Here is a 27,576-nt window from a genome sequence, read left to right as displayed (position 1 = left end):
TCACTTTTCTGTCAACATTAACTACAGTTTTCCTCCCTGCAGAAATGCCTTTTGTCTATCTATGCTGTCCTCTGAATTTCACAGCAGAATCTGAGCTAATGAGCAGATATGCAGCATTATATCCTTCAATTTTCTATTGAATTTGTTGCATATAACTGAACTCACCTTGCCAGTAGGATCTATAGTGAGGAAGAAGACAGTATAGAACTACCAACGACAAATCCATGTGAGGATTCCTTAGCTCCCCAAGGAGGATAGTTTCATAGTATGTTTGCCTGCAATACCAGACTGGCTTAAACTGACCATATTGGAATTGGGATTCTGACATAAAGTTTCTTAAATAGTCTGACTAGTAATTTTAGTTCCTTTTTTATTTTTCTTGTAAAGAAGAGTTTTGTTCTTGTCTGCTAGTATGAAAAATGAAGAGTCAGGAGTATAAATTCGACAAGCTTCTTTTCCAGTCCAAAAGTCAAATACCAAGTATTTTTTAAATCAAGTGTAGGGAATATTAAAAATAATTCATGTACACATTGTGCTTTTCTGTTCACTCCCAATTTTGCTGAATTTCAGAATGTGGATTTATCAATGATGAAATATTTGTTGAGCTGGTCAATGCACTTGGTCAATATAGTGATGATGAAGATGATGATGATGGAGATGACAATGCTGATGAAAGAGATGACAAGCAAAAAGATCGGGAAGGTAACAGGATGGGTATGTCTGTCTGCAGACTTTAAAATCAAGACAAAAAAAATCCTTTTCTTTACTCAGTTGATAAATGAAATTTGTTGAAACCTTTCTATTTGATAGTTTTCGGATCCAAAGTTGCATCATTTTCTTCATCATTTCCTTTGCCATTTAGTTCAAGATTTGCATAAAGAATGCTATGAAAAGTACTATTGCCAATTTGTGTTTCTCTGTATACTGAGACAGTCAAGTGCTAAAAAATAAGAACTTTTATACTCCTCAGAAAATAGAATAATATTATCCTAAAGTAGGCAAAGTACTGAATTGCCATCTCCATCTGCTGGTGAAATAATGGTTTGAGCAAATCTTACAAGTGCAGTTCTGTCAGCAGGAAAGATCGCTTTAAGCAGTTTAATCCAAGTTCTCTATAACTTAGAAATAAAAACCTTCGTTTCTTTTTTAATAGGATTTTGGAGGAGTTTCCCTTTCTCTCAACACCTCTTTGAAGTAGAAAAAGAGCAGAAATATAATTTTTTGTTTGTTTGTTTGTTTTCCAAATTTTTGTTTTTTTGACAGAGAAAGAAAGCCACCCACCTCGGAAATTTCCTTCCGACAAGATATTTGAAGCCATTTCCTCAATGTTTCCAGACAAGGGTACAGCAGAAGAATTGAAAGAAAAGTAAGAAAGGATTTTTTCTAGGATATATTGTTTTTATATTATGTAACATAGATTTCTTGACTTAAATATTTGATCAGGAGTGGTCCTCCCTGCTTCTAGGTTTCATGGCAGTTGATATGCAACTAATACTTGAAGGAAATTGATTACATCAGGCAAGACTAAAGAGACTGTTCCTTCCAACTGAATCAAACAATAAAGAAGGGTTGCATTAGCCTTCCTTGCAAACTATCAAAATGTGGGTGCTTAATAATGCATGCCACTCTTCTGAGGTGGGAAAGTAAAAGCTTCTTTTACAAAAGTCTCTTTTAAGGGATTGGTGAGTAATATAAATGAGTAGATGAGATTCTAGAAAGTAAATGCCATCTTTCCTAACAATTTTATATTTGTGTTAATGAGTATGGAATTAATAACTTGCCAGGTCATTGAGTGATGCTGATGAACATGCTGTTGCCTTTCTAGCAGGCACATAATTCTTACATATTTTTTAATTTATCACTGAAAATGTGGAGTGAAAATGTGCAGTCAAAATTTACATTTTTTTAATTATATTGAATAAATAACTTTCATTTATTTCTTTCAAGATACAAAGAACTCACAGAGCAGCAGCTTCCAGGAGCTCTTCCTCCTGAGTGCACACCAAACATAGATGGACCAAATGCTAAATCTGTTCAGAGGGAGCAGAGCCTGCACTCCTTTCACACGCTGTTCTGTAGGCGCTGTTTTAAATATGATTGCTTCTTACATCGTAAGTACAATTGTAGTATGCTTGTACGTTGCTTGCTTTTTGGTATTCAGGAAATTCTAAAGTGCCCAAGAGTGGAATACAAAAAAAAGAGAATAAGAAATAAAAGCACTAATATCTGCTAAAGTTCGCAAAATAAACTTGTGTTTGTCAACATGATTTTGCAGTGAATATTATATCTCAAGGAATTGAATGTCTCTGTTTCAGGTAGTTCGATATCCTTTTTGCATTTAGGAATTTCCATAGAATGTTGATTTGGACCAACCTGATGCTACTTCTCTTTTGTTTTGTATTCTTGCAAGAAAACTCCCTTGTCTTCTGTGTTATGTTTCTGCAGTTTATGCAGAGAAACTGAGAACAGAGTATGTTTCTCCATTAAAAATATCTAGTCATTTTTCAGACTTGCTTTATCTTTCCAGCAGAGAAACTGAATATCCATGAACAGTTTTATCTTTTTATTCTTTCTTTCTTTTCTTTTTCTTTTCTTTTCTTTTCTTTTCTTTCTTTTTAATCCCCTCCACCACCAGTTTACTTTCTAACCACTTTGCTTCTCTGTGGTGATGTGAAGGGTAATTGTTTCAGACAGTTCACTTTTAAAAAATATAATAGGCTTTCCATTGAATTCCCTTTCATGTTGCCTCATTCTTTGGTGGAAACAATTAACAAGAGTGTTAGTAGGGATGTTAGTTTTCATTTCAAAACTTGAAGAGGGATGTTAGTTTTCATTTCAAAACATGAAGTGAGATTCTGAAGTACTATTTGAGACGATGATTCAGTTCTCAGAGAAAGCAAATGTGAAGGGGAATCTAATAGCCGAATATAAAGCAGTTTAGACTTTGATCTCCTCCATTTCAACTGAATTTTTTTCTCTTGACTTAACAACTCATGTGTATGTTCCACTGTGAGTGTGCAGGCATGTTGCTTATTTGGAAATACTTGTGCTTTGTCAGCAGTTACTCATTCAGCTTGCCTGTGTTCTGCCTGTATTTGTACTTTACACTGAAGGTTTTAAACAGTTCTAGTGCCTTTACTCTTCCTTAGATGCTTTTCAGTTTGAGGAGGAATTGGAGTTGTGCTGGGGGGTGGAGGGCGGGGGGCAGGAAGCTTTTCCTGTTCCTGATTTCTTTAGTACTTGTAACTTTTGGAGTTAGATCAGTTAATGTCATTTCTTAACGACATTCTATTCACAGCTCTTGCTTGAAAATACAAAGAAAAGCTCTTATCTGTCAGTGTTTAAGAATAGATAGATTTTTCTGGAGGTAAAGCTGCTGGCTTTTCCAGCCAGCTTCAACGTTGTCCTGTGAAGCTGTACATTTTGTTAAAAGCATCTTTGTCTGGATGACTTATTCTAAGGAAGTACTCTGTAGTCAGCCTTCATCTATAGGACAAGGAAGCAAAGCTGTATGTTATTTCTTGGCAAAACCATTAGTTTGATGTTTTCAAGAGTTCTTGACACTCATGATAGTCTATCAGGGAATTTATGTGCCAGTCCAGTTTTCCTTCTTTAAGAAGATTTTGTTTTAAATCAACAAGAAGGCATTGCTCAGACTTGAAATATATATTTTTTTTCTTTCTCCAGTAGCACCCCAGAATGTTTTTAAGGCTTCTGGAGCAGTGGTTTCAGCCATTTTTCGCAGTGGTGTTTATGTGTATGTATTTTGTTTTTTTTTCCTTTTAATATATTTACAAACTCCTGAGTTTTACAGTGAAGATGTAGGCTCATTTAAAAATACAGTTGATTACTTAATGTAGTTTATGTGGATTTGCCTTTCCTAGTCACTTTCTGCAAGTCCTTAGAGTAGAACTGAAGAGGTTCGTGGACCACACAATGTGTCTACTGTTCTAGGGAGCCTGACATTGTTACTCCATAGCTTTGAGAGGCTAACTCTGCAAGACTTCTTTTTAATGTTGCAAAGGACTGGTTCATAGCATTCATTTTGCCATGCTTTTAAGTGCAAGAGCCAACCAGTGATACAATCCAGAGTTGTGTCACTAATCTGCTCTGGGACCTCAGCCCTCGCAGTAGCAGCATCCTTTGAGCTGTAAGTAGTGTGTTCTCTTTCTCTGTATTCGCACTCTTCAGATGGAAAACAAAATCTTTAAAGATTGCCTAAGTTCTTGCTGCTGGTGATTTTTAAATTCCTTAACTGAGTCAGTGTTATTTCCAAAGTGGTTTGTCTCCAAGGCTTCATTTTAAGTCATGCCTTTTGGTTAAAAAGGACTAATCAAGCAATCTCTTCAGGTTTTTGGAGGGCCAAAGTGGAAAGAAAGTTTTTTTTGTTTTGTTTTTTTGTTTTTAAAAAAACCAAAAATTAAATGCACCTTTATTTCAAGATAGTGTGAAATAACATGCAGTACAGTGTCATCGATGAAAACGTATTTGATAGTTGCAGAGAGATCTCTTGAAGCTTTATTCACACATTTACTAGGTAGTTTATTTGTGAAGCCTCCAGATTGGACACTGAATTTAGCAAACCGATGCTTCAGTCACTGTTCCCTGTATGCATATCCAAATCCCACCTCTACTATGACTGGTTACTGCTTTGGATATATTAGTTCTTTCTGTTTTTTAATCTGTAGTAACACCAAAAAACCTAGGACTGTATTGTTTGAGCAGAACAAGAGCTAGGAATTTAATAAGAGCTGAGGAATTCAGTTGTGTGACCTCTTCATTTTTTTGTGAAGTTTCTAGGCTATTAGTCCAAACCCACCAAATTTATTGCCAGGAATATGCAATTCATTAAGAAAAAAACTACATTGGTAATCAGAAGGTTGCAGTAGTAGTTTTCAGTGTCTCTGCAACAACATGACCATCTTCTAAACAAAGTTGATAAGCTCCTACTAGCAACCTAATCATTTACCCCATGTTCTATTTCATGCAATTGTACTGCAGGCTGATGTCCTGGCTTCCACAGGTGACACTGTCTTGATAAAATGTGGGGCTACAGCAATTGGCTTTCTAATTTGAAAGGGCCAAATCTCTGCAGGAGGCATAGAGAATAAAAAAAACCCACAGATATTCTTTTAATCCTATTTTTGGCTTTGTAGCGGCCCCTTTTAGATTCCCTTTTTGTTAAGATTAGCCTTATTTTATGTAGTTTCAAATCTTTATTCTAAAAAGTTTGAGTTAAATATTGAAAAAATTATCATTAGATTTTTAACATGTCACACCCCTTGATGAGCTGGCAATCCCTTTATGTGCAGGTGATGACATTACTGAAAAAACTTGTGTACCGGCTTCATTTGCTGATGGCAAAGAATTACGCCTCAGTGTCTGGACTAACAAAAAATTTAGAAGAAGGAAAAATACCAGGTAGGGAGAATTTCCCAAATAACTTGACAAGCAAAATTGTGAAGCAAATGTGCATTTCAGGCTAAACTATTGCCTGTGTACTTTCACATAAGGAAAATAATAGAACAGACCCCACTGGAGATAGGATGCAGGTGACAAATCACGACATGAAGCAAAGGAAGAACATGCGATTAGTGGATCAGATCTGGAATTAATTTCTTAAGGAAACTAAAGAAGTATAGAGTGTAATTATTTAGGAAATTCTGCAAAATCTTCCCCTTTGAAAAAGCTTGCTACTGATGTTTGAAACATAATAGCTATACGAGCATAGTTTTCTTGTAACAAGCCTCCAAACACCTTACACAGTTTTGATAGATTCTGGCTATAGTTGTCAGTACTATGCTATGTTAGATGTTTTAAAGTAGTCCAATATAAGATAAAGCTTTCAGAATAAATACCAAGCATAGCATATTTTTGAGGCATCTCTAGTTAAAAAAAAATAAAAATAAAAAAAATTAAAAAAAACGGGGCAGGTGTTGACAGATTTTATTGCATTACAAACTAAACGTTTTCTAGTCTAAAGAGAAACAAATTTTTTAAAAATAGCACTGATTTCTAGGCCCTTACACAAAGGAATTTGAGAAATGTTTGCATCTGCAGCTGATATGCAATAAAAATAGTTTTTATTTCTGCACAGTAGAGCAGTCTGAGGATCGTGGCTTGCAGATGCATTTATTGTGTTTTTGCATTGCTGCAAAACCATATTCCTTATGGTATGAAGAGCAGGTAAAACAGCTATGAGAAAGAACTTGAGTGAATAAAATGGTACTCTGTGCACGTTAAAAGATGCAATGTTGATAAAGCGACTTTCCCTCCACTTCCAAGGGGGGAGAGGGGCCAATTCCCCTCACTGTTTCATAAAAATTAGGAGAAGGTAGAGTACTTGGGGAAAAAAAAATAAAGAAAAGGAAATCCTACAACTTAATGTTTAACTTAATTTATCTATAGAGCATATGAACACATGAAGGATATATGAAAAATGAATCCTACCACATAAAGGCTCCAGACTGGAATGAGGGGCAAGGGAAGAAAGAGTGCTAATAGCAACAATATGCATAAATTATGTTCCTCTTTTTGGTTGTAATTAATTTTTACGTATCTGCATGCCTAAACATGGTAGATGGAAACTTCGCTGTGTTTTCAGTTTTTATAAATTGTAATACACATTTATGTGTATTACATTTAATTACAGATAATAAAGTGATACAATATTTGATTAGTAATACATTAATTTGGGGTTTATATGTGTATGTGTGTCCACCACTTTCCAGATACTAAGCAAGTCTTGAAACGCATTGCTTTCTGGAGATTCCCATGCATAAAATTATAAAATTGAAGAAATTGTGACTTGCAGTGGCTTCATCAGAGAAGCCCCTTTAGAAAGCTGCTGTCACTACTGATGCCAAAACCAGTGCTTGTGGAACTACATTGCAAACCAGATTGCTGAAATGAGATTTGCTTTTAAAAACTTTGTCTGTGAGGACATGTAAGCTCTGTCTGTAACAGCTGAAAAATATTCTTTAAAAATAAAAGAACTGCACTAAAGAAGTACAACCGTAAAAACTTGGTGGACTATTAAAATGAGAAATTTGTGTAGAATCCAGGAATATGAAGAGTAGGAAAAGCTGGTAGTTTATTTAAGTTGGAGGAGAAAGATGCAATTTTTGTGTGTTTTTTTGCTTTGTTTATAAACAATGTGTTTATAAAGAATGGCCCTTCATATGGGTTAATATGCATCGGATGATTTGTTCTTTCATTTTGAACATTAGCATTTTCTAATCTTTAAAATCTTTAAATCTTTGAATCTTTAAAAATATAACCTTAAGGAGTTATTAAATATTTAGGGTTTATAATGTGATAAAACTGCAGCATAAAAATTTCTACGCTGCTCGAGAATTACCTTTTTTTTCTTTTTCTTTTCTTTTTTTTTTTTCTTTTCTTTTTTTTTTTTTTCTTCCAGACAGACATCTGTTAGGCTTTCATAGAGCATTACGAAACGGGCAACTGGGACCAGGTCTCCCCCCCACCCCTGCACCTTGAGCGTTCTCTCCATTTTTCACCCTCACAGTTGTTTACACCACTGTTAACACATTTAAGGGAAAATAGTTTTTTATTGGTAACAGTTTGTTTCAAAAATGAGTTATATAACTGATTTAAAGGGATTTTATTTTAAATTGAGTAGGTCATTGAATCATGGAGAATGTAAAGTTAGTGTCCTACTGAAATCTATAGAGTGACACCGAATAATAATAGTAGCAGAAACACTGGCCTTTGTTCTAGTGTTGCAGGATTCCTGGGATTGTTGAAAGTTCAAGATTGTTCATTCTTTGTCTGATATTTGGGCTAGTGGTAATATCCTTAGGCAGGGTAGTATCAGAAATACACAGCAGAAATACACTGCTTGTTGTTGAGACCCGATGTACAGTCTTGTGCATTCAGATTGATTGCTTTTTAAATGTTTACCCTTTCTGCTTGAGGGTAGTTAACATTACCAAACTATTGCTACACTAAACAGAAGTGTGAATGTTGCCAGAGTGATAACTGTGAGGCAAAATTATTTTATGCAGCTATTTTGTTCTTAAAATCAAAGTGTACGCTAGAGATTAAATAAAGGCTAGTGGTTCTCTCATAACACCATTGCAATATATGAATTTTAACGATCCTTTTCCCCCCTATTGTCTTAGTTCAATGTCCACATTAGTCTTTAATGTGTTTTGTGTATGCACAGGTAACAGAGCACTGAATTCAATGAATATACTAGAGCGTTAACTACAACTTCATTAAAAGTATGCCAGCAGATGTAGTTACTAATACATATAAAGATTTACTTTTCTTATTTGGTTGTAATACCCACTGGAGAATGTCTGTTTTCTTGCTATTCTTTCTAATTTTACTGGATATTGTTCTGGAGGGCTTTTCTCCCCATCATCTCTCCCTAGGCATCCTCTTCCTTCATTCAGACAAATTCTGGTCATCTAGATGGTACAGAGAGGTGCTGACTAGATCATGCTTATGGGGTTAAAAGGAGTGGCTCTCTCATCTTTTCCTTTTTTTCTCCTCTCATTCTTCTCTTTACCCCCCCCCCCAGTTTATAAGAACAGTAGGAATATTAAATAATGCTTCTGATGATGTCTTAGAATTGCTTTAAAAAATGCGCACATGCACCCACGTGCATAGTATGTTTCTTTTCCTGAGCATGGAGAATTTTTCTTGAGCATAGAGAAATAAAAAAGATAATCGCAGAAAACCAGGGATGATATTGCAGGAAGTTCCTTATGTGATTTGAGAACATGCATTCCAGTGACAGTCTAGCTGCGAGTTTCCCAGACTTCAGTTCGTAAGGCAGTAGGTACTTAGAGTACTCACAGCTTCCAGGAAAAACAGGAAAGGCAGTCTCTCTGAAACCATTTTCTTGGGAGATGGAGAGTGTTTGAGAGAGAAGAGCTAGTAGAGACAAGTTCTGGCGAAGGGAATGGTTGAGTGTTTGTAACATTGCTATCCTGTGATGCTATTGTGCTATTGTAAAGGTGTGTGTGTTGCATCTGTAACATGCCTAATTCCGCTCTGTTCTAAGTCACTATTATACGCTCTGAAAGAAGCCACCAGGATACCTGAGAGTAAATAGCAATAGATAGTTCTCTGCAAGTTGCAGACTTACTGTGGTGGTTCTGATCCATAGCGACTGCTTGGTGCAAACCCATTTTACCTTGCAACTAGGGAAGGCAAACTTGGATCTACTGCCTGGCCAAGGTCTGTGGGGTTGCTGCTTTTATTTTTGTTTATTTATTTATTTATTTATTGACAAGATAAAAATTGATTAAACTAATAAACTAATCTTAGAGGTTGAAAGAGAAGCGTTAATAGGAGAAATCCTGAATAACTTTCTTGAACTCAATGATAAGTAAAAATTTGTTCTGTTTGGGAAGGGAAATCTAGGAAATCTTCCTTGATGTATGAAAAAAATGTGATAATCTTTACAGATATAAATTGGCATATGTAAAACTTATTCACCTGCTTTCTGTGTGCATTTAAATGGTAAGTCAGATGTCACTAGTTGGGATTTATTTTATTCTCTTTTTCCAGTTTTTATGATTTTTGTGCTGATTCTATGATTCTATGATTTTGGTAAAATTGGGATTAAAAAATAAAAACAAGGTAAGCTTTGTTTCTTGGATACTATTTGAGATGAGATATCTAATGCATTCTTCTATTTTAAGACTTACAAGTGCAATATTTTGATTCTGCAGCATTCCACGCAACTCCTAATACTTACAAACGAAAGAATACTGAAACAGCACTAGATAATAAACCTTGTGGACCGCATTGTTATCAGCATCTGGTAAGATAATTTCAAGTGGACTGTCAGAATTCACTGAAGCAGTGTTACCTTATAGAATAGCAAACTATACTTGATCTTAGGACATGCTGCATTTTTGAATGTGAAGAATATAGATGTGGGCCGCTTGCAGCTAAATATGTCATGTTTAATTTTTTGCAAAAGAATTGCTAACTTCCAGTCATCAAATGAAAGTCTAAGTAGGAAGCTGTTATTAACTCTATTAATGTAGTCCAAAATATTTGTAGGCAAAAAAAAAAAAAAAAAAAAAAAAAAGATTATCTCTTAATAGTGTGCTGCTGTCATTGTATCTAATCAGGTTGAAAACAGTCTTACATGTTTAGTTGTCTTCTAAGTTATATCTTAACTGAACACTGGAAAGGTTTAGTAAACGGAAGGAGGATTCTATCCAGTATTTGTGTTCTTAAGAAACAAAATAATGGAAAGTGGGAAACTCTTACTAATACTTCTGAATCGCATGCCTCTTCTGAATTTTCCCGTATGATAAACTAAGTATCTAATTTTCCAGTCCAAAAACTCACTACACATTACCATATCCTTTTTTACGAGAAGGCAGATAACCACTGATAACATTTTGAAAAATGCAGTGTATGTACTGTTTAGGTGCCCTGTGCAAGAAGAGCTCTTCTACTTTGAAGAGCATTTTGTTTGGAAAATCTTTTTCTGTCATCAAGATAGATGAAAACTTACTACTGAATTATTTTTTCACTTGCCAGGCAAAACGAGAGCAGAACCGAAATACTAACAAAAATGCTTTTTAAAAGCAAGTTTATTCATTATTGCATTGAAAGTATTAATGATTTAATTAAAAACACTTGTACATGCAGCAACCTTTAAAAACTGCTGGGATAAATGCTAGAGGGCATTAACTGGAATTCATATGTACATGATTCACTTGCAGAATAATACAAACTACAATATGCACCTAGAACCTGTTCTCCCCAAACTTCTGACTACAAGCGAAAAACTTTAAAACTCTTGTACTGAAAATTGTAGTGCTTATTATGTATTTAGGAAGGCGCAAAGGAGTTTGCAGCTGCCCTGACAGCTGAGCGTATAAAGACACCACCAAAGCGCCCAGGTGGCCGCCGAAGGGGAAGACTTCCAAATAACACCAGCAGACCCAGTACACCAACAATAAATGTATTGGAATCAAAAGACACAGATAGTGACAGAGAAGCTGGAACTGAAACTGGAGGAGAAAATAATGATAAAGAAGAAGAAGAAAAGAAAGATGAAACATCCAGTTCTTCTGGTATGACTAAGTCAATGCTTCCATTATTCTCTTAGTTGAAGTGCTTGAAAGGAGGAATAAAAGTTTAGCCACGCCATCTTAGAAACCTTGTTTTTGAAATGTATGGAACTCAGTGAAAAGACAGAATAATTATATTAATCAAATAGAACCCTATAACAAAAGTTCCATATTGTCTCTTGATTATGTGTAGAGGTGAGATTGTGCCATTTTAATACTTACAAGAGCTATGTGAAAGTTACTGCTTTTGTTGTGGCACTTCGTAAAACACCTGATTTTATTTTATTTATTTATTACATTTGGACAAGTAAGTAATTTGACAGTTTCATGGGATGTGGAAAGGTTTTGGAACAAGCCTTACTTTGACCCATAATCTCAATAATTTTTTATTACAGAAGCAAATTCTAGGTGTCAAACACCAATAAAGATGAAGCCAAATATTGAGCCTCCAGAGAATGTGGAATGGAGTGGTGCTGAAGCCTCAATGTTTAGAGTTCTTATAGGCACTTACTATGACAACTTCTGTGCAATTGCCAGGCTGATTGGGACCAAAACATGCAGGCAGGTAAGAAGTGAAATTACTTACTAAAGATGATAGCATTTTACTTTCAAAACTGGAGGGAAGTACATAAATACTAATATTAAATACTAAAAGAGAAAACTTATTAATTGTCTTAGTTTTCCCAAGAATGGTGTGTTTCAGAATTCACTCCACAAATGTATAAAAGTTAGTTTTAAATCTGTTTTAAGTTAAATTTACGTAAGGTTTAAATTAGACTATCTGTTCTTAAATGACAAAAAAAGATCAACTTTAAATATGTAGGAAAGAGACTATGACTGGATATAATCTGTAAGACATTGGTTGGAGGAAATCGTACTAACTTAGAAAATGAGTATCTTTCTACCAGCGAGAGATTTATCGTGGATGTATTATGGTATCTCTTGTTAGGTGTATGAGTTTAGAGTAAAGGAATCTAGTATTATTGCTCCAGTCCCTGCTGAAGATGTTGATACTCCTCCCAGAAAGAAGAAAAGGAAACACAGGTAAATCTGTTACTAAATAACCTTAGCATTAAATATAATAGTACATTGGAGGTACAGTAGACCAGTAGTAAATAAGAACACAAGGTATTTTGAAGGAAAAGTCATAAACTCTTCTGCTTTTCCTTTCAAAAATAATTTGCAGCAATAAAGCAAAATGGTCTCATACGTAAAGTGTTTTGCTTTCAGGCCAAAACACTGCTACGTAAGCAGGTATAACACTACTTCCTCTCTCACCTCTGTTTTAACCTGTAAAACAGCCAGATTCTTGTTAGCAGATTTCTATAGTTTATTGCTGAAAATATACAAACTAAGATTAGATTAGGAATACTCTACACAATTGGCTGTAAGATCAAGACGTTGTGGTATGATTTAGTTGACAGGAATAAATATTAAATATATAAGTGTTTTAACTGGATTAAATAGGGGTTGTGTATGGTATTTTGCAAATTAAAACTTTTTTTTAATGTTGGAAAGTATTCTATTAAAAAATTCAAATGATCAGAAAGCAAAAATGTTATAGCAAACTAAAATTGCCTCATTTCTAAAGAGAAGTAATTCCTTGCTACATGGACATCAGCTTTATTACCAACTATAGAATTTCAGCTGAAGAACTAGGTTAGCAGACTACAAAATTCCCAGCTCAAAAGTCTTGGGATGCTTTATTCTCTTTTTGTTTAAAGAGAAGCTGTAATTAAGATCAAAAAGCCTTTTCTGGAGCCAGAAAGCCCATCTAAAACTATTTCTGTCAAGATTTTAAACTTAGTGGCTCCTGTTTGTGAATGGGATGGATTTTTTTTGAGATTCCTGAGATTTGACAAGTGTGACAGCTCTATACTATGATTATTTTTATTCTCAGGATAAGAAAATAAGGGATAAATAACTGACGAAAAATTAACAAGAAGAGCTTTTCTTTTGGAAGCAATAAGTACACTTTTTTTTTCTACATTTCCTATTTCTCCACTGAAACTTCCATATCTTCCTTCCCTACCCCTCAACTTCTTTCTTCCAGTTCTTCTCCCAGTAATCCTTCTTAGTTCTCTAAGTTTAATTACTTCCAGAGTTGGTGAAATTACTGATAAATTCCTGACAGTGGTTCCAAAAGCTCCTGTTCAAGTCAAATGTTTCTTCTTCATAGCACAGAAGCAGCTGATAGAGTTGGAAAAACATTCAGGGAGCCCCATTTGGAAGAGGTTCTACTTCTTCTGGGCAAAACTACTGATTAAATGCTTTATTAAATGCTTTGGCATAGCTTTCAAGTTTGTGGGCATTTTGTGGGCTTGGCTGTTTAAAACTGCAGTTACTAGCCACACTGCAAGTTTGGAACTTACACTTATGAGTTAGTGTTTTTTTTTTTTTTTTTTTTTTTCCAGATTCAGGCAAATTACTATAAAAATAGTGCCACTGTATCTATTTGAAAAGTGAAACTGAACTGAAAGGCTGCAACATGTATTTTGAAGCTGAAATGGATTATATGGTTTCCAGGTTGATATTTTTTGGAGGATTTTGTTTTGTTTTTTTAACAAATAAGTGAAAGCATATATCAATATTTGAGGTTTTAAATTTTCTTTTGTTCATACTAGCTGCTAATATAATGTCAGCAGCTTGGTTTTGAAATGCCTTGTACTACCTGCATGCATGATGATCAAGCTGTGTTCTTTTCTGCAACAGTCTTTAAAAAAACCAACCTTTTTAGCCCTTCTGTGTCCCAGCGTAATCTGAGCACTCTCTAAAGACATCGTGCAACTAGTGATTGGGAAAAGCAGCTGGAAGTCTTCCTCTATTTCTTATACTGAACCCAATCTGAGTTTGCTCACTGCTACAATAAATCCAGTCCAAGACCCAGAAAGCCGTTGTCTTCCCTTGGGACTTTTTCATTGCAGGGGACTCATTGGTTTGCAGGTTTCCCTGATGCACATGTGGCAGCATTTAAGGAAAAGCAGCGTTCAGTGAAAAGAAAAGCAGAAGCAAAGGGCTGAAAAGACAGCTTTTCTAACTGATTTGATAACACATATTCTTATAGGGCTTTTTGTTATGTTTCTTTCTGAGCATCTAGATAATATTACAAAATGATAGACATTCTGTTGCCAGTGGGACTGTCATTGTCAGGTGAATCGCTGCTTGCTCCCTTCTAGTATTTCCCATACCATCTTGGGGGCCCTATATCGGCATATCAAGCAACTAGCTGACAGGACTATCAAAAATACTTGTTAGTAAAAGATATTCTCTCCCTCCCTACCTTCCTTCCCCCCTTGTTAAGAGCCAGCATCTTTTGGAGCCTATCTTAGGATGTATCAGCATCTAACCTGACAGGCCATAAAAATTCTTCTTTGCTGGAGGAGAGTCTCACACACTCCTCACATACATTCTTTGTATAGAAGCAGATGAACAAAGGAAGAATTCTTTCAATTCAAAAAAGCATGAACATATGTTGGAAAGAAAATACTTGTTAATTTCTATTTATGCTTTCTTCCATTACTAGGAGCTGAAATTTTACTTGCTTTAAATAGTCAGTATATCCTTCTCTAGATTAATAAGGAAAATTATCACTAGTAGTCACAAGTAATGCTGAAAAAATGTTCCTTTTTTTTCTTGTTCCCCCACCCCCCATTCAGATATGAGTTTACATAGTAAAGACTTTATTATGAAAGTATTTTTCTTTTCTCTATTTTCTCATTCTCCTCCTGCTCTGTTCTTGCCCTCCCCTGGATTACTGTTCACTGTATATATTTGATTAGCTTGTATGATTTTTGCATAGTGTTCTTGGTGCCTTTATAAATGGATTAAAGACTCGCCATTGACTGGCAAACATATTTCTGAGGCCTTGGCACAAATATTCTTGTATGCCACCTAGAAGGAAGTTGGAGTCTTAGTGAGGTGTATGTTTTAGGAGACTTGAAATAAATGAAGTCTCTATTTGAGTGATGCCAGAAAATAAAACACCGCAAAGATTTAGCCACATATGTTTGCATAACTGTCATGTATTATGTATTTCCAGTCCTATCACAGTATCCCTCTGCCTTTGTAAGAAAAAAAAAGTTAGTAATTTCTTCTTCTAAAGAGTGCATTTCTGCTGTCTCATTAGCTGATACCAGTACTTCCTAAAAACACCACCTGATAAGCTAGCACCACCTGATAAGTTGTTAGCAGAGAAGGACAGTAATTTTGTATTTTTGACAGCTTCTGTCATAATGCTTGTGGATTTTTTTTTTTTTTTTTAATGCTGGCTCGCATGCAGATATCAGGAACCAGATGTACAAATCTACCTGCTTGCTTGGTGAATTTCCAATTTGTTTTTTTCTGATGCCTGGACTCATGAATGCTTTTTCAACTTTTTGATACTGCTTTCTCAACTTTCTGGCATAACCTTCTGTCTCTTCTTTGGAAACATTTGAAATTTCTCTGTATTATCAGACTGCCTTTAAATTAGGAGATTTCTGCCTTGGAAGCAAGTAGTAATCCTGTCACTGGAGGCCTTGCGTTCCTAATAGAGATAGAAGATTAAAGAGTGGCAAAATCAGTTTTCCACATTTGGTGGTGTACTCATTCAGGCCTCAGCCTTGTGTAATAACCCAAGGGGAACTGCAGAATTTTCTAGCAGGTTTTGAATGTTACGAGATTGTTACTGTAGTATTTGATTGTGCTAATCAAACTTCCTCTTTTTGCTAATTAATCAGCACTGGATAACTTGCTGCACGTTGTCTTCTCTCATTTTCTTCTTAATCCCTGGTCACACTGTATATCTCTAACTCCTTTCTTGCCAAGGTGTTTTCCTCTGATGACACCAGTCTCTGTTACAGGACTGGCTAGGCTGATTATATTCATTGTGACTTCTGTATTTATTTTTCCGCAAGTTTGTGTTGCTTGTATTCTGAACTTTTTGTTGAGAGTAATTTTGTCATATTCAGGTCACCTTGTCAATACAGTCTATAATTTTCTAAGACAATTACCATGGAAACCCAAAAGTCCCAGTTAGCAAATAGTCAGCAACTAGCATTTTGTTTGGAAGTGTTAGAATAGTGCTTAACTCAAAGCATGTTCATATTAATTGGCTCTCTGCTAATGAAATAGTGTATTAAGGAGTTCATCCACAGAAAGCTTTTAAGGGGTTGGTATGGTAGTAGGCCATTATTATCTTGGGCTGAGAGACAAGCTTCTGTGAAGTGTTGTTGAAAAGTACTGTATATGTTGCATTTGCCAAATACCAGACAGACAAAATAAAAACAGCTTGACATGCATTATTAGAGTAATTTAAGTCAAAATTACACTTGTTCTTTCAATTAAGTGGGAAGCCACTTCTTACAGAGAATCAGTGTCTCATAATTCATAAGTACATGTTGGTATCTTTTTACTCTGGAGTGAGCCACTCTTCATAAGAATGTCATCTATTTAGTAGAGTTTTGTAGTTCTGATAAAGTCTTTGGGGTTTGTACCCTTCTCGCCAACCTCACAGTTACCTAGACAAGTCTACCTCAGCAGTTTTCTATCTCATATGGGTTCCTTCGAAAGCTTGAAAGGAAGTTAGCTGTAGAGTACTTAGAAGTGCAACTGTAAGGCTTTGAAACAGCAATTACATAGAGAATCTGGTTTGTGTTTACCTAAAGCTGTTTCATGTGTGTGTTGTGGGGGGGATTATTCAAATAAAATATAAATTGATATAATGCATGTACAAAAGAAAGTAGTAGCTAAAAAATCCTGTTTGAATATATACAGCAGAAGTTACGTTTTTGGAATACAAACTTTTGTGTGTTCACTGAAAAGCTGTGCAGTTTTCTGAATATTATGTTCTGAGGATTTTTAAGCACGTGTATTCACTAGTATTTTGGACCAGTTGTAAATAAATAAATCTGTGTAGAAAGGGAGGTTGCTAAATAAAATCAGCAGCATATTTAATAGTTATTTGGCTGGGGAGTGGGGGGGTGCTGAAAATCCTTACTCTGCATCATTTAAAAAATTTTACGAGGTTTTGGTCACCTAACTTTTAAGTGCTTACTAAAATGCATAAAATTGTACCCCGGCTTTGAAGAAAAATTAAAACCATTGATTTTGACTTTCATTTTAAGCTTATTGAAGTACAGTAAGTCTGTGTGTGGCACCTAAAGGCCAGACAGGTGTTCTCGCTCAGTTTTGCTTGATTCTGCAATTCATGGAATAGTAGACAGGCCCTACCTGAAGAGGTTGCGATCTGAAATGCGTAGAAAATAAAGAAAAGTGGTAATTGTTAACTTGCAAGTATAGTGAGCAATGTTATGATAACAAAAAGCATGTTGTTTAAAAAAATAAAATTACAAGTAACATGTTTGCGTGGACAGGGATAAGCTAACTGTAAAGCTAAGGAAGGACTAAAGGACATAATAGAGTTTGGAAAAGTTCTAGGGAAAAGGGTTAGTGCAGTACCAACAGTGAGAACGAGATGGCGAAAAGTGTGTTCAACCAGCAGGAATCCCGGGGTCGGTCAGCAGGGCTGTGCTGGGCAGGTGGGGTCTGTTGCCCCGTACCCGGAGCTGGGCAGGTAGCGGGCAGCCTCTGGCCGAGCCCAGTCGGGGAGTGCTAGGCGAGCTGGGCCGCAGCCTGCGAAGCGGGCGGCTCGCAGACCTTTGGCTCCCCGCTGGGCCGTGCCGCTGCAGAGCCGCGCTTGCAGGTGTTTCCTTGAAGGCCCCCTGAACCTAAGCGCCGGCTGGGTGGGGGGCGGTTCTTTGTACAGCGCTGCCCCCGGAGGAGCCCGAGCGGGGAGGAGGGGGGAAGGCAGGGAACTGCCTGCGGGGCTGCTCTTGTCAGCTCTGGGAGCCCGGGGCAGGGCAGTTCTGCTGCAACCACTTCTGATTTCTGTACACGTAGCAGATTGTTCATGTTAGCAGAAAGTCACCCATTTTGATCCAAGTGTGGGTGCAAGGTACAGCTACCTCTCGCAGCCCGCTACAGGAGGAGTTCCTGTCAACCTTCTTGTGTTTGTTTTGTGTTTTTGCAGGTTGTGGGCTGCTCATTGCAGAAAGATACAGCTGAAAAAGGGTTAGCATCTTTCCATTCAATTTATGTCCTGAACTTTTAAGATCCTACTATTGTTTTTTTTTCTTTTTGCTTTAATGGTTTTTTTGTTTTGTTTTGCCTTTTTTTTCCTTTTTTTTAATGTTAGGCCATTATATACATTCCATGGGGAGCTAGAGATCATGGGGGGATTTAAAAGAAAAAATTAAGTTCTTACTATAGATACAGAAGGGAGAAAAGATTCTGTTTGGTTTATGTAACTGTTTGGAAGATCTCTGTATAATTCAATGAAGAGGGAAGGAGGCTGAATTTATAATCTTTTCAGGATGGCCTCACTGAAGCACAAATACGAACAGTAGTAATAGTATGAGCTGCAATAATAAGCAGCATTTGTTTTTTTTCTGAAAGTGGTTTATTTTAGAGGTAGTTTTCTGAAAATTCATTGAGAATGGCTGGGACTCTTAGCAACATAAATAATTGAATTTTTCTCTCTTTCCCTTTTGGTTGCTGATTAGTAATTTGTCATTTTTACAAACACATGCAAACCAAGGAAAGCTCAGGAGTGCTCACAGTGAATGTAACTTATACAGCACCAGATTCTCCTAGCTGCTCTACAGATAAATCTCTAGCCTTTTCCCTGATAGTCCCTCCTTGCCTGCAAGAATTTAGACTTGTCTATATTGGAAAATTGACTTGGGAAAGCACAGTGGTATAATGCCCAGATATTGTTTTGCCAGTGTATCTGTTTGAGAGTTGACTGTTGTTCCAGAATAAAAATGATTTGGGGTATTTCAAGCAAATTTACTTTGAATATTATCACTGCTATTCTAGAACATTTCTCACACAGGAAATTATACCATTGTAGTTTCGTAGTTCAGTTTTCCACAGTAGACAGCTTTCAGCTCTGAATGCTCTAAGCAGATGAGTAATTGGAAGAATGAAGTGCATTAGGAAGCAAGCAACTAATGCCGACGAACACCTGATTACCATTACAATTTTGGTTTGGTGTCCATTTTTGGTTTTACCACTGATTGTAGGTTTGGGGTTTTTTGTTGTTTGCTTTTGGGTTTTTTGTTTGTTTCTTAGCAAGTTAAGGGACTAAAAGGGTATTTCTGCTTTAAAGAGTGAAAGGATTTTGCATTTTGTTTATTTGCACCTTTCAGCTTTACAAAATATTGCTATTTTTATTCAGATGGGTCATCTAATCATGTTTACAACTATCAGCCATGTGACCATCCACGTCAGCCTTGTGACAGCTCGTGCCCATGTGTGATTGCTCAAAATTTCTGTGAGAAGTTTTGTCAGTGCAGCTCAGAATGTAAGTAACAATTTTAAAAGCTATATGTAACTTCTTTCACTGTTCTATTTCTCTACATGTAAATTGGTATTAGCTGTCTGTTACGTTGCAAACAATTTCAAGAGCAGTAAATGGTGTGAGAAAAGGGAGTGCATGTTCTATTTAACTTGGCTCTTTTAAGATTCTGTTTGACTTTAATGGCTAGTTAAGAGTTAGACTTGAGAAAGACTGTAGGAAATTTAGGACAATCAAGAATGTACAGTTCTTGAAATGTCCTACACAGACTTGGTAGTTTTTTTTAATATTCTGATTAGCTGTAATCTTTATTGTCTTAATTTTACCATGCACGTTTTTCATATTTGCCTTTTTGTTTCCCATGTATTCTTTTGTAGGCCAAAACAGATTTCCTGGATGTCGTTGTAAAGCACAGTGCAACACTAAGCAGTGTCCATGTTATCTAGCTGTACGTGAATGTGATCCTGATCTCTGTTTAACATGTGGAGCAGCTGACCACTGGGACAGCAAAAATGTTTCTTGCAAGAACTGCAGCATTCAGAGAGGATCCAAAAAGGTAGGTAGATCTGCACATGCATGTCTGTTTTCTTATTTTTGAGGTGTTTTCATTCTAGCGAATGGAATTTCTTTGACTCCATGCTGTCAACCAGAAAAGTAACCCAAAGGGAGGGTAGTTTTTTCACTTGTGTATCGTTCTCAGTTATATGCTGCTCTTCAGCGCTCTCTGTATGTTTCATCATCTGCCAATACCAAGTTGGTGTTTGTGTGTAAACTACAGCCCCCATTCAGGCTTTGCTTGTAACTTGCAGAATAGGCTGCTGGTTTGAAAAGATAGCTCATAAGTCTTCCCCTAGATCAGCCTCAAGGAGACTTGGCTCAGAGGGAGGATATTGGCTTGTTTGTTTGTTGTTTTAATAGCTGTTGCTAAGTGTATATAGTATATGGATGTATCTAGTCTACCAAAGATGTCTGAAAAGCCTACTTAGTTCTCTGCTGAAAAGTTTCTTCATTTTGCTCTGGAACATTTTCCCATAGACCAGTCAGTCTAATAGTAAACTAGTCAATATTAGGCTCCTGTCAGCAGACTTTTACAGTTTGAAGTCCGTGGTGTATACAAAGTTGTGTTTTCATATATGCAACACCTTTTTCAAGGTTAAACTTTAAATTTGTAGTTTTTCCAGGTACTTTGTGTGGTTTTCTTTCATGTACAACTTGTGATCTGTGTACTTTAATTTTAGTGTGTGTTTGATGGTTAGAAGAATCGTTCTCCTGTCTCTCTTGGAGCCCCAGCATATGTTTCATTGAAGTGGTACTTTCCAAAAAATAAAAATCCAAGCCAGGCATGACTAAAGTTTTTTTTTTTTTTTTTGTTTTTTTTTTTTTTTTTTTTTTTTTTGCGCTCTTCTATAGCACTTGCTATTGGCACCTTCAGATGTGGCAGGCTGGGGAATTTTCATCAAAGATCCTGTACAGAAGAATGAATTCATTTCTGAATACTGTGGTGAGGTAAGGAAGGCCAATACTCTTTACACATAATCTTAACTAGCAAAGCTGTGAGTTGGCTAGAGATCAACAGACTGCCTATAACTTTGTATCATGTTCTTCAGATGTGTGTCTGTTCAACAACTGCTGTCAAACTCAGGAGCTACCTGGTTTAAATGTTATTAAAAAAAAATGACACAGGTTCTTGTGAGAATGAGATGCTGGTGTGTTGGTTGCAGCTCAAGATTTAATTTCAGTTCAGACATGCCCAGAACTTTGTGCAGAATCATTTAATGAACTGCTAAAATCCAGTAGGCGTTTTTCTCTAAATGACATTCCACACTAATAAAAGAATCCCAAATCAGTTATGCAGTCTTGATTTTGAGATGCTTGTAATTTTTAACTTTCCAGCTGCTCTGAAAGAACAATAATTTATGCTAAGAGCAAACTGTTTGATAGGCTGAAAATACTGGCTATAAAGTACTTTAAGTTTGAAAATATTTTTAATGCTGGAGAATAGAAAAAAAAATACGTCTTTTCTTTGCCGCTGTGGTTTCAAAAGAGAGATGGTCTCTTACTAGTACTGTTTCTTTCAGATTATTTCTCAGGATGAGGCAGACAGAAGAGGAAAAGTATATGACAAGTACATGTGCAGCTTTCTGTTTAACTTGAATAATGGTATGTATGTACTAGTCAGAACCCTTGCAGCAAAAATACAATAGGCACACCATTTCCTTCATCCATGTTCTTTGCAGATAGCAGGTAACACTGAGTTTTTTTTGTGCACATCTTTTCTTGGCAACTTACAGATTCCTAACATTGATAGCTAACTCTATAGGTGGGTTTATTTCCCTATCACCACGACCTCTGAAATGTACTTTCATGAAATGCAAGTCAACTAGACAGTAGTGATGGAGCCTCTTAGACACGCAAACTATACAAGATGAATTGAGCAGAAGTAGAATTTCATGGAGTAAAATTATATACGAGCATCAGTGATAGCCTGAAGCAAAAAGTTTTACTAGCTATTGTCCGTGGTCATTTTACTATGACCCTAAATTAGCAGTAAGTTATGGAGGTAAGTTGGTGGGGGAAGAAGATTAGTCTGGGGAAACAGAGGTGTGTGGCTGCTGCAATTTGAAGAGAGAAAAAATCCTGCACTGTGTCATGCTTGAAATATTTGAAAGGTAAGACTAAAAAAATCTTTTTAAAAACTATAATGTTAACTTAGTATATTTTATGCTTGTACTTGTGAGATAAAGCTAAAGAAGTCTCCAATCAGAAACTAAGGTAATGTCACTGTGGTAAGAGATGAATGAGGAATGCACAGCATGGCGCAAGTGGAAGCTTTTGTGTTTTGTAGGACAGTAAAGCTGTTGTATGATGATGTGCCAGCTTTTCCGTGTGGAAGATTGAGCAGTTACCTTTTCCAGCTGCTAAAATCCAAGCACACTGCATATAAAAACAAACAAAATTTAAAAAGATAGACAAATACCTGGTGGTAGGTGACCATCCTTTGTTTTTTTCCCTAGATTTTGTGGTTGATGCAACACGTAAGGGCAACAAAATTAGATTTGCAAACCATTCAGTAAATCCAAATTGCTATGCAAAAGGTAAGTAAGTTTTAAATTAACTTGTTTTAGTCTAACAATATATGAAATGTTGTAGAATACTAATATAAAATACACATCTATCAGTATTTAACATGTTTGTGTTTCCTCTTAACAGTTATGATGGTTAACGGTGATCACAGAATAGGTATATTTGCTAAGAGAGCCATTCAGACTGGTGAAGAACTGTTCTTTGACTACAGGTTGGTAGATGGTATTTTGTAACTTCTTCCCTGTCCCACACTGGATTAGTTTACAAGTATTTTAGGCCAGCTCAAAATTAATTCCTCTGTCTGCCTCCTGTCCAGACTTCAGGCCTCAGCAGCTGAGGGACAATGCCCTTGCCTCTTAAAGCCAGCTATCATAAGTAAGTCTGACTTTAGGAAAGCGGCTGGCAAAGAGCCTTGTAAACTTCTAACAGCAGTTTGTGTTGAGAAATGTTCTTATTTATGGGGACAGACTTCCAGTGGTTCCCAGCATTAATGTTTAAAGGAGACTATTCTGGTCAAGTCCTGTAAGCAGCATCACTGTTTGTCTCTTCCATCCTTCAGAAAGAGTTAGCAGTTCTCTTGCTCTGTGGCAGAAGTACCTGCTAAGATTTCGTTCATACCTCCTTCTAAATTTGTCTCCTCACTTCAGGAAGAACATAAGCTCTCCAATGACAACAGTACTGTGTAAGGCCATCTTGAAAACTGGTTTTAGTTTCCACTAGCTAAAACAAGATTGATTACTATGAAATCTAAGAGGAAAGAATAGCATTTACTTACCCTCCTGCTTATTCAGCCTCTTCAAAAAAAGCCATTTCTTAAATGTTTGCTGCTATTCTGTATTTGCATGATTACATATGGAACAGAATGCCCAGCTGTTGAGGAAACTGTGGGAAAGCTAGGTACAAGAGTACTCCAGGTTGTACTGTTATGTCAGAACAGGGAGTCTGAAACACTCAGCATTACTTTTTTTTTTTTTTTTTTCCCTCCCCTAGATACAGCCAAGCTGATGCCCTTAAATATGTGGGCATTGAAAGAGAAATGGAAATCCCTTGACACCAGCTACCTCTTCTTTTAAACAAACAAACAGCTGCCTTATCTTCAGGAATTTCTAGTACTGTGGGCAATTTTAGAAAAATAAAAAAGATGCAATTTGAAATTCTGAATTTGCAAAGTACTGTAACAGTAATTTATAGTAACAAATTTAAAAAACAACTTTTTATTGCCTTCTCACCAGCTGCAAAGTGTTTTGTACCTATGAACTTTTGCAATAATGTGGTGTGGTACATTTTTCAACCTTGAATAAAGGATACTTGAACTTCTTCATTTTTACTGGAACTGAGTTGAAATTCTGTATTAACCAGCTGAAGACTTGTTCAGAAGTTGAAAACAACACCAGGCAGCACCATACTTAGTTAGTTAGTTAGTTCTTTTTGTGTTCAGATCATACTTGATGAATGTAAAGAAATGAACAGTGGAGGGGAGATCTGTATGATAGATACAGGAACTTAATAGTGATCCTCATTTTTTTTCAGCCCTTGGATTGAATTCAGATTCTCTAAAATATTCTCTTGTTTCAGAACCCTTTTGCTCCTACAGTTAACCGGTTCTTACAACAGCAATTATACTTTTTTTTTTCTTCCTTCTACCTTCCTGCCATGTATCCTGAGCCCTAAATAGGGTCCAGTAGCAGTGGATACATTTGGGGGCGGTGGGGGGGCAGGCAGGAGGAGAAGGAACAGACCTACAAGAAACTGTCATCAGAGCCGCTCCTGCCTCTGGTCTCTAGAAAAAAGCAGCAGCTGTGAGAGCTGTGATGCTTTTTGGGGCAAGCAAGGCTTTCAAGACATTTTAAGATGCATCTTCATCTAGTTGTGCAAGGCCTGCTTCGATATGCATATTAGCTTAATGACAACTCGGGTGCTCAAGCAGTTGGCTTGAATCTCTCTGCCCAGTTCAATCAATGTGGAGATTTACTGCCCAGGACACCGTTGTTTTGGTAAGGGAATAAGGCGGTACAGCTAACAGCCCTCTACAGCTGTGGCTCTTCTGAGGGTGCAAACCAAAAGAATGCAACAGGAACTGCACATACCTTTCTCTTTCCCCTTTTTATCATCACTCTAAGACCATTTATGTTGCACCTCTTAATTTGTTCACCTGTAAGCAACAACGGTCTTGCTTATTGGTATAGACACTTCTTTTATTACAAATGTTTTACATAAGTTTTAATCCAAAATCAGAGTGCCGTTAATTGTCAGTTTGGGTCTTGCACAGAAGCTCAGCGAAGGTTTACTTCTGATAAACCAGCTGAGTTTCTGAACACAGCAGCAAAATAATTACTTGTTGTTTCCATCCACAGGGGAAAGAAATAATATTGCAAAAACTAATTGCAAGAAATTGTCCCTGACTGTAGAGTGTTACACATGCCTACCTGACTCTTCCTCACTGTGAAGGCTTTAACTAGTTAAACCTCTTGAGCATACCTCTGGTATTACTTGCTCCTAAGAGCAGGTAGTCAGGCAGCCAACTCTCTTGTGGGCTTGTAAGACAAACCATAAAACAAAACCAAAAAGGCTTTCAGAGGCAGCTCTAACATGGCAGGTTTTCTGGCTTTCCACAAATGCTGGGATCATTATTCACTGCACTTCACCTGTCCAGACACCACTCTAGCTCATGCTACAACCATCTATGAGTTATGCCCTTGGCAAAGCACAGAATTGTCTACAGGAGTGTTGAAAAAACTTAGCATCCTAACATTAAAAAAAAAAAAAGAGTGCCATGCTTCTGTTTTTGAAACCACGTAGAATCAATCAGTTCTAGCACTGCTCCATCATCCAGGCTGGGACTTCACTAAGTTTTCCTTTCATCATCAACATCCATTTTTGTAGGTCCCACAAAACAAAGCACAACTGTAGTCATTAAAAAGTAATTTTCCTCACAAAAATACCATATCAAAACAAATCCCAGGCCTCTTTTTTCTTCTTGCCACAACAAACAATGAACAAATTACCATTTCTAGCAGCCAGCTAGGGTCTCTTCACCGTCAGGAATAGAGGAAGACACTTAGCAAAACAGACCTGTAAGGATGGTAACCTTTTGCAGACAGTTAACATTTGGAAGCTAATGCTCACCTCACCTGTGTATGACACACACATACACCACACTGAGAACAACAGAATGAAGCCTGCTCCATCAATTTGCATGTAGTATCACTCAAAAATGCTTTATTCCAATGGCAGATTGCATTCAATAGGAATTGAGAATTACTCTTCAGGAATATAGTCAACTTACTTTCTCTTCTATTCAGACAAAAGAACAGCCTAAGCTTCTTATTAATTCTGGGCAGCATTTAAGTGCAATGCCTTTTCTATCTGTTTAGTATCAAAAAATGCCTCTGATTTCAAGTGATCAAGTACTGTCATATATATTCTAAGTATTTTCTATTTTGCATGTTTGTTCAGATCAGCACAACTTTCTTCTCTTTCCAAAACACAAACATTTCCTCTTAAAAAGAAACAACATGCACATTTGATTAGAGATGAAAATTAATTTTTGAAAGAACAAAAAGTGCTTTAAATCACCAGCAAACAGTGGAAATGAGGAACAGCAAAACATTGTTATAGCTTTCATAATCATTATACCTTTTATTTACATTTAGAAAGGTAAGTAAGTAGTGAAACTTAAAACAATAAAACCAAATGCAACTTGTACAGAAATCTTTTAATTTTTTTTTATTTATCACACATTAAAAAATGAAACACACTATACAAATGGTTTTTCATAGCAGATTACACATGGGTCCATTCAGACTCGCTCTCAAAGTGCTGCCAACATTTGTAAGTGCTGCCTGTGATGACAGCTGTTTACCATATAGCCAATGTATTGATTTAAATGCAGTAGCATGCAACCCTTAAAGGAGAAGGGTTTGATTCCTTTCTGTTCTTAAATTAGGTTAAATGGCATTGGTGTCCATATTTACATACTTGAAATGTATCAATCCTGAGCAGTTCTGATGTAAGTCTGAGACTGGCTGATGGGAGTCCTGGTCTCAGTTATTAAAAAGGGAGGTCCAAATGGCAGCAGGGTGGCTGCTATGAAGTTCAGTTGCTTTCATTCTTTCCATCACATACCTATTTGCCGAGTGTCACACAGTCAGATAACTGCTAATAAAAGTGTTAAGCCAAGTAGCTGTAGGTGTCCTTCTCACCATCAACACGTTCCAAGTACTCCTTCTCAATCAGAATGTCGATGCATTTCTGTAGGAGGAAACAAAAAGGTAAGTCTGGGACTCTGTGGCAGAAATACCACTTCTGTGGTGATTAGAAGGTTTTAACAATATCAGCTGCTGAACTTCACACCAAGTAGAGGACAGGAGTAAGGGCACAAACCACATTAATTCGCTTTCCCACTACCAAGCACATCCAGGTAGAAGATTTTGCTAATCCACTAACTGCGGTTACTCGATGTCATTCCAGTGTAGTGACTGAGAAATCAGCTGACCATTCATATGCTGAGCAACTTCACAGTAATATGGTCAACAATTAAACAACATGCAGAGCACTTACTGTAATGTTAGAAAATACAGGAATTGCAGTGACTAGTACACAGTTAAGTCTGAAACACACAGCATCTCTTTCAGCATCTGCACCAACTACTCTTCACTGCTTGCATCTTGCTCCATGCTATCCCCTCAGTTGTGGAAGTAAAACCATTTGTGGGACCACTAAACAAGTCTGATGAGGGATCCAGAATTAAGTATTACTATTTTCCCCCCTTCCGGTTATTTTATCTTACAACAGTTCCCTGGTCTGTTGTATTAAATGGACCTGTAAGCAGCGGTACTGGCAGAACAAGGAGAGCAGCACAAGTGTAGGAACAAGAGGTAAGCATAGGGCAAGGCCTACTTTCAGCAGCAGCAGTGCCAGCTTAAAGAAGTGGTTTTTTTCCAAACCATTTTCTACCATTGCAAACAAAAGCCAATATGCACATTAGTGTTTGAGAAACACTGGGAGAAACACAGTTTTTTGTTGAAGTATTCCCTACTTGTTTAAAACAAGGAAGATCTGTCCCGACTCATCTCCTTAGTTTTC

The 27,576-nt window shown here is 36.7% G+C and overlaps 2 protein-coding genes across 5 annotated transcripts in view; one reads left to right on the top strand and one right to left on the bottom strand.

The window, feature by feature from the left end:
• EZH2 (enhancer of zeste 2 polycomb repressive complex 2 subunit) overlaps positions 1-23,818 on the top strand; it is a 30,798-nt gene extending 6,980 nt beyond the window's left edge. For 2 of the 4 annotated variants that reach the window (XM_062567930.1, XM_062567928.1), the window contains exons 5-19: positions 571-714; positions 1,264-1,366; positions 1,948-2,111; positions 9,708-9,799; positions 10,832-11,072; positions 11,465-11,634; positions 12,019-12,113; positions 18,079-18,119; positions 19,288-19,413; positions 19,785-19,963; positions 20,818-20,913; positions 21,486-21,567; positions 22,422-22,502; positions 22,618-22,702; positions 23,482-23,818. In XM_062567930.1, coding sequence (XP_062423914.1) covers positions 571-714; positions 1,264-1,366; positions 1,948-2,111; positions 9,708-9,799; positions 10,832-11,072; positions 11,465-11,634; positions 12,019-12,113; positions 18,079-18,119; positions 19,288-19,413; positions 19,785-19,963; positions 20,818-20,913; positions 21,486-21,567; positions 22,422-22,502; positions 22,618-22,702; positions 23,482-23,542 — 1,760 coding nt within the window. In that variant the 3' untranslated portion in view covers positions 23,543-23,818. The remainder of the gene's footprint in view (positions 1-570; positions 715-1,263; positions 1,367-1,947; positions 2,112-9,707; positions 9,800-10,831; positions 11,073-11,464; positions 11,635-12,018; positions 12,114-18,078; positions 18,120-19,287; positions 19,414-19,784; positions 19,964-20,817; positions 20,914-21,485; positions 21,568-22,421; positions 22,503-22,617; positions 22,703-23,481) is intronic. The other 2 variants (XM_062567929.1, XM_062567931.1) reach the window with 2 other exon arrangements.
• A 2,373-nt stretch (positions 23,819-26,191) lies between these two features.
• Positions 26,192-27,576, bottom strand: part of CUL1 (cullin 1) — a 56,000-nt gene continuing 54,615 nt past the window's right edge. The window contains exon 22 of the mRNA XM_062569607.1: positions 26,192-26,742. Within this exon, the coding sequence (XP_062425591.1) occupies positions 26,662-26,742 (81 nt within the window). The 3' untranslated portion in view covers positions 26,192-26,661. The remainder of the gene's footprint in view (positions 26,743-27,576) is intronic.

The sequence above is a fragment of the Rhea pennata genome, chromosome 2 (genome assembly GCF_028389875.1).
Source record: "Rhea pennata isolate bPtePen1 chromosome 2, bPtePen1.pri, whole genome shotgun sequence".
Taxonomy (NCBI): domain Eukaryota; kingdom Metazoa; phylum Chordata; class Aves; order Rheiformes; family Rheidae; genus Rhea; species Rhea pennata.
This window is presented reverse-complemented; position numbering and strand designations above follow the sequence as displayed.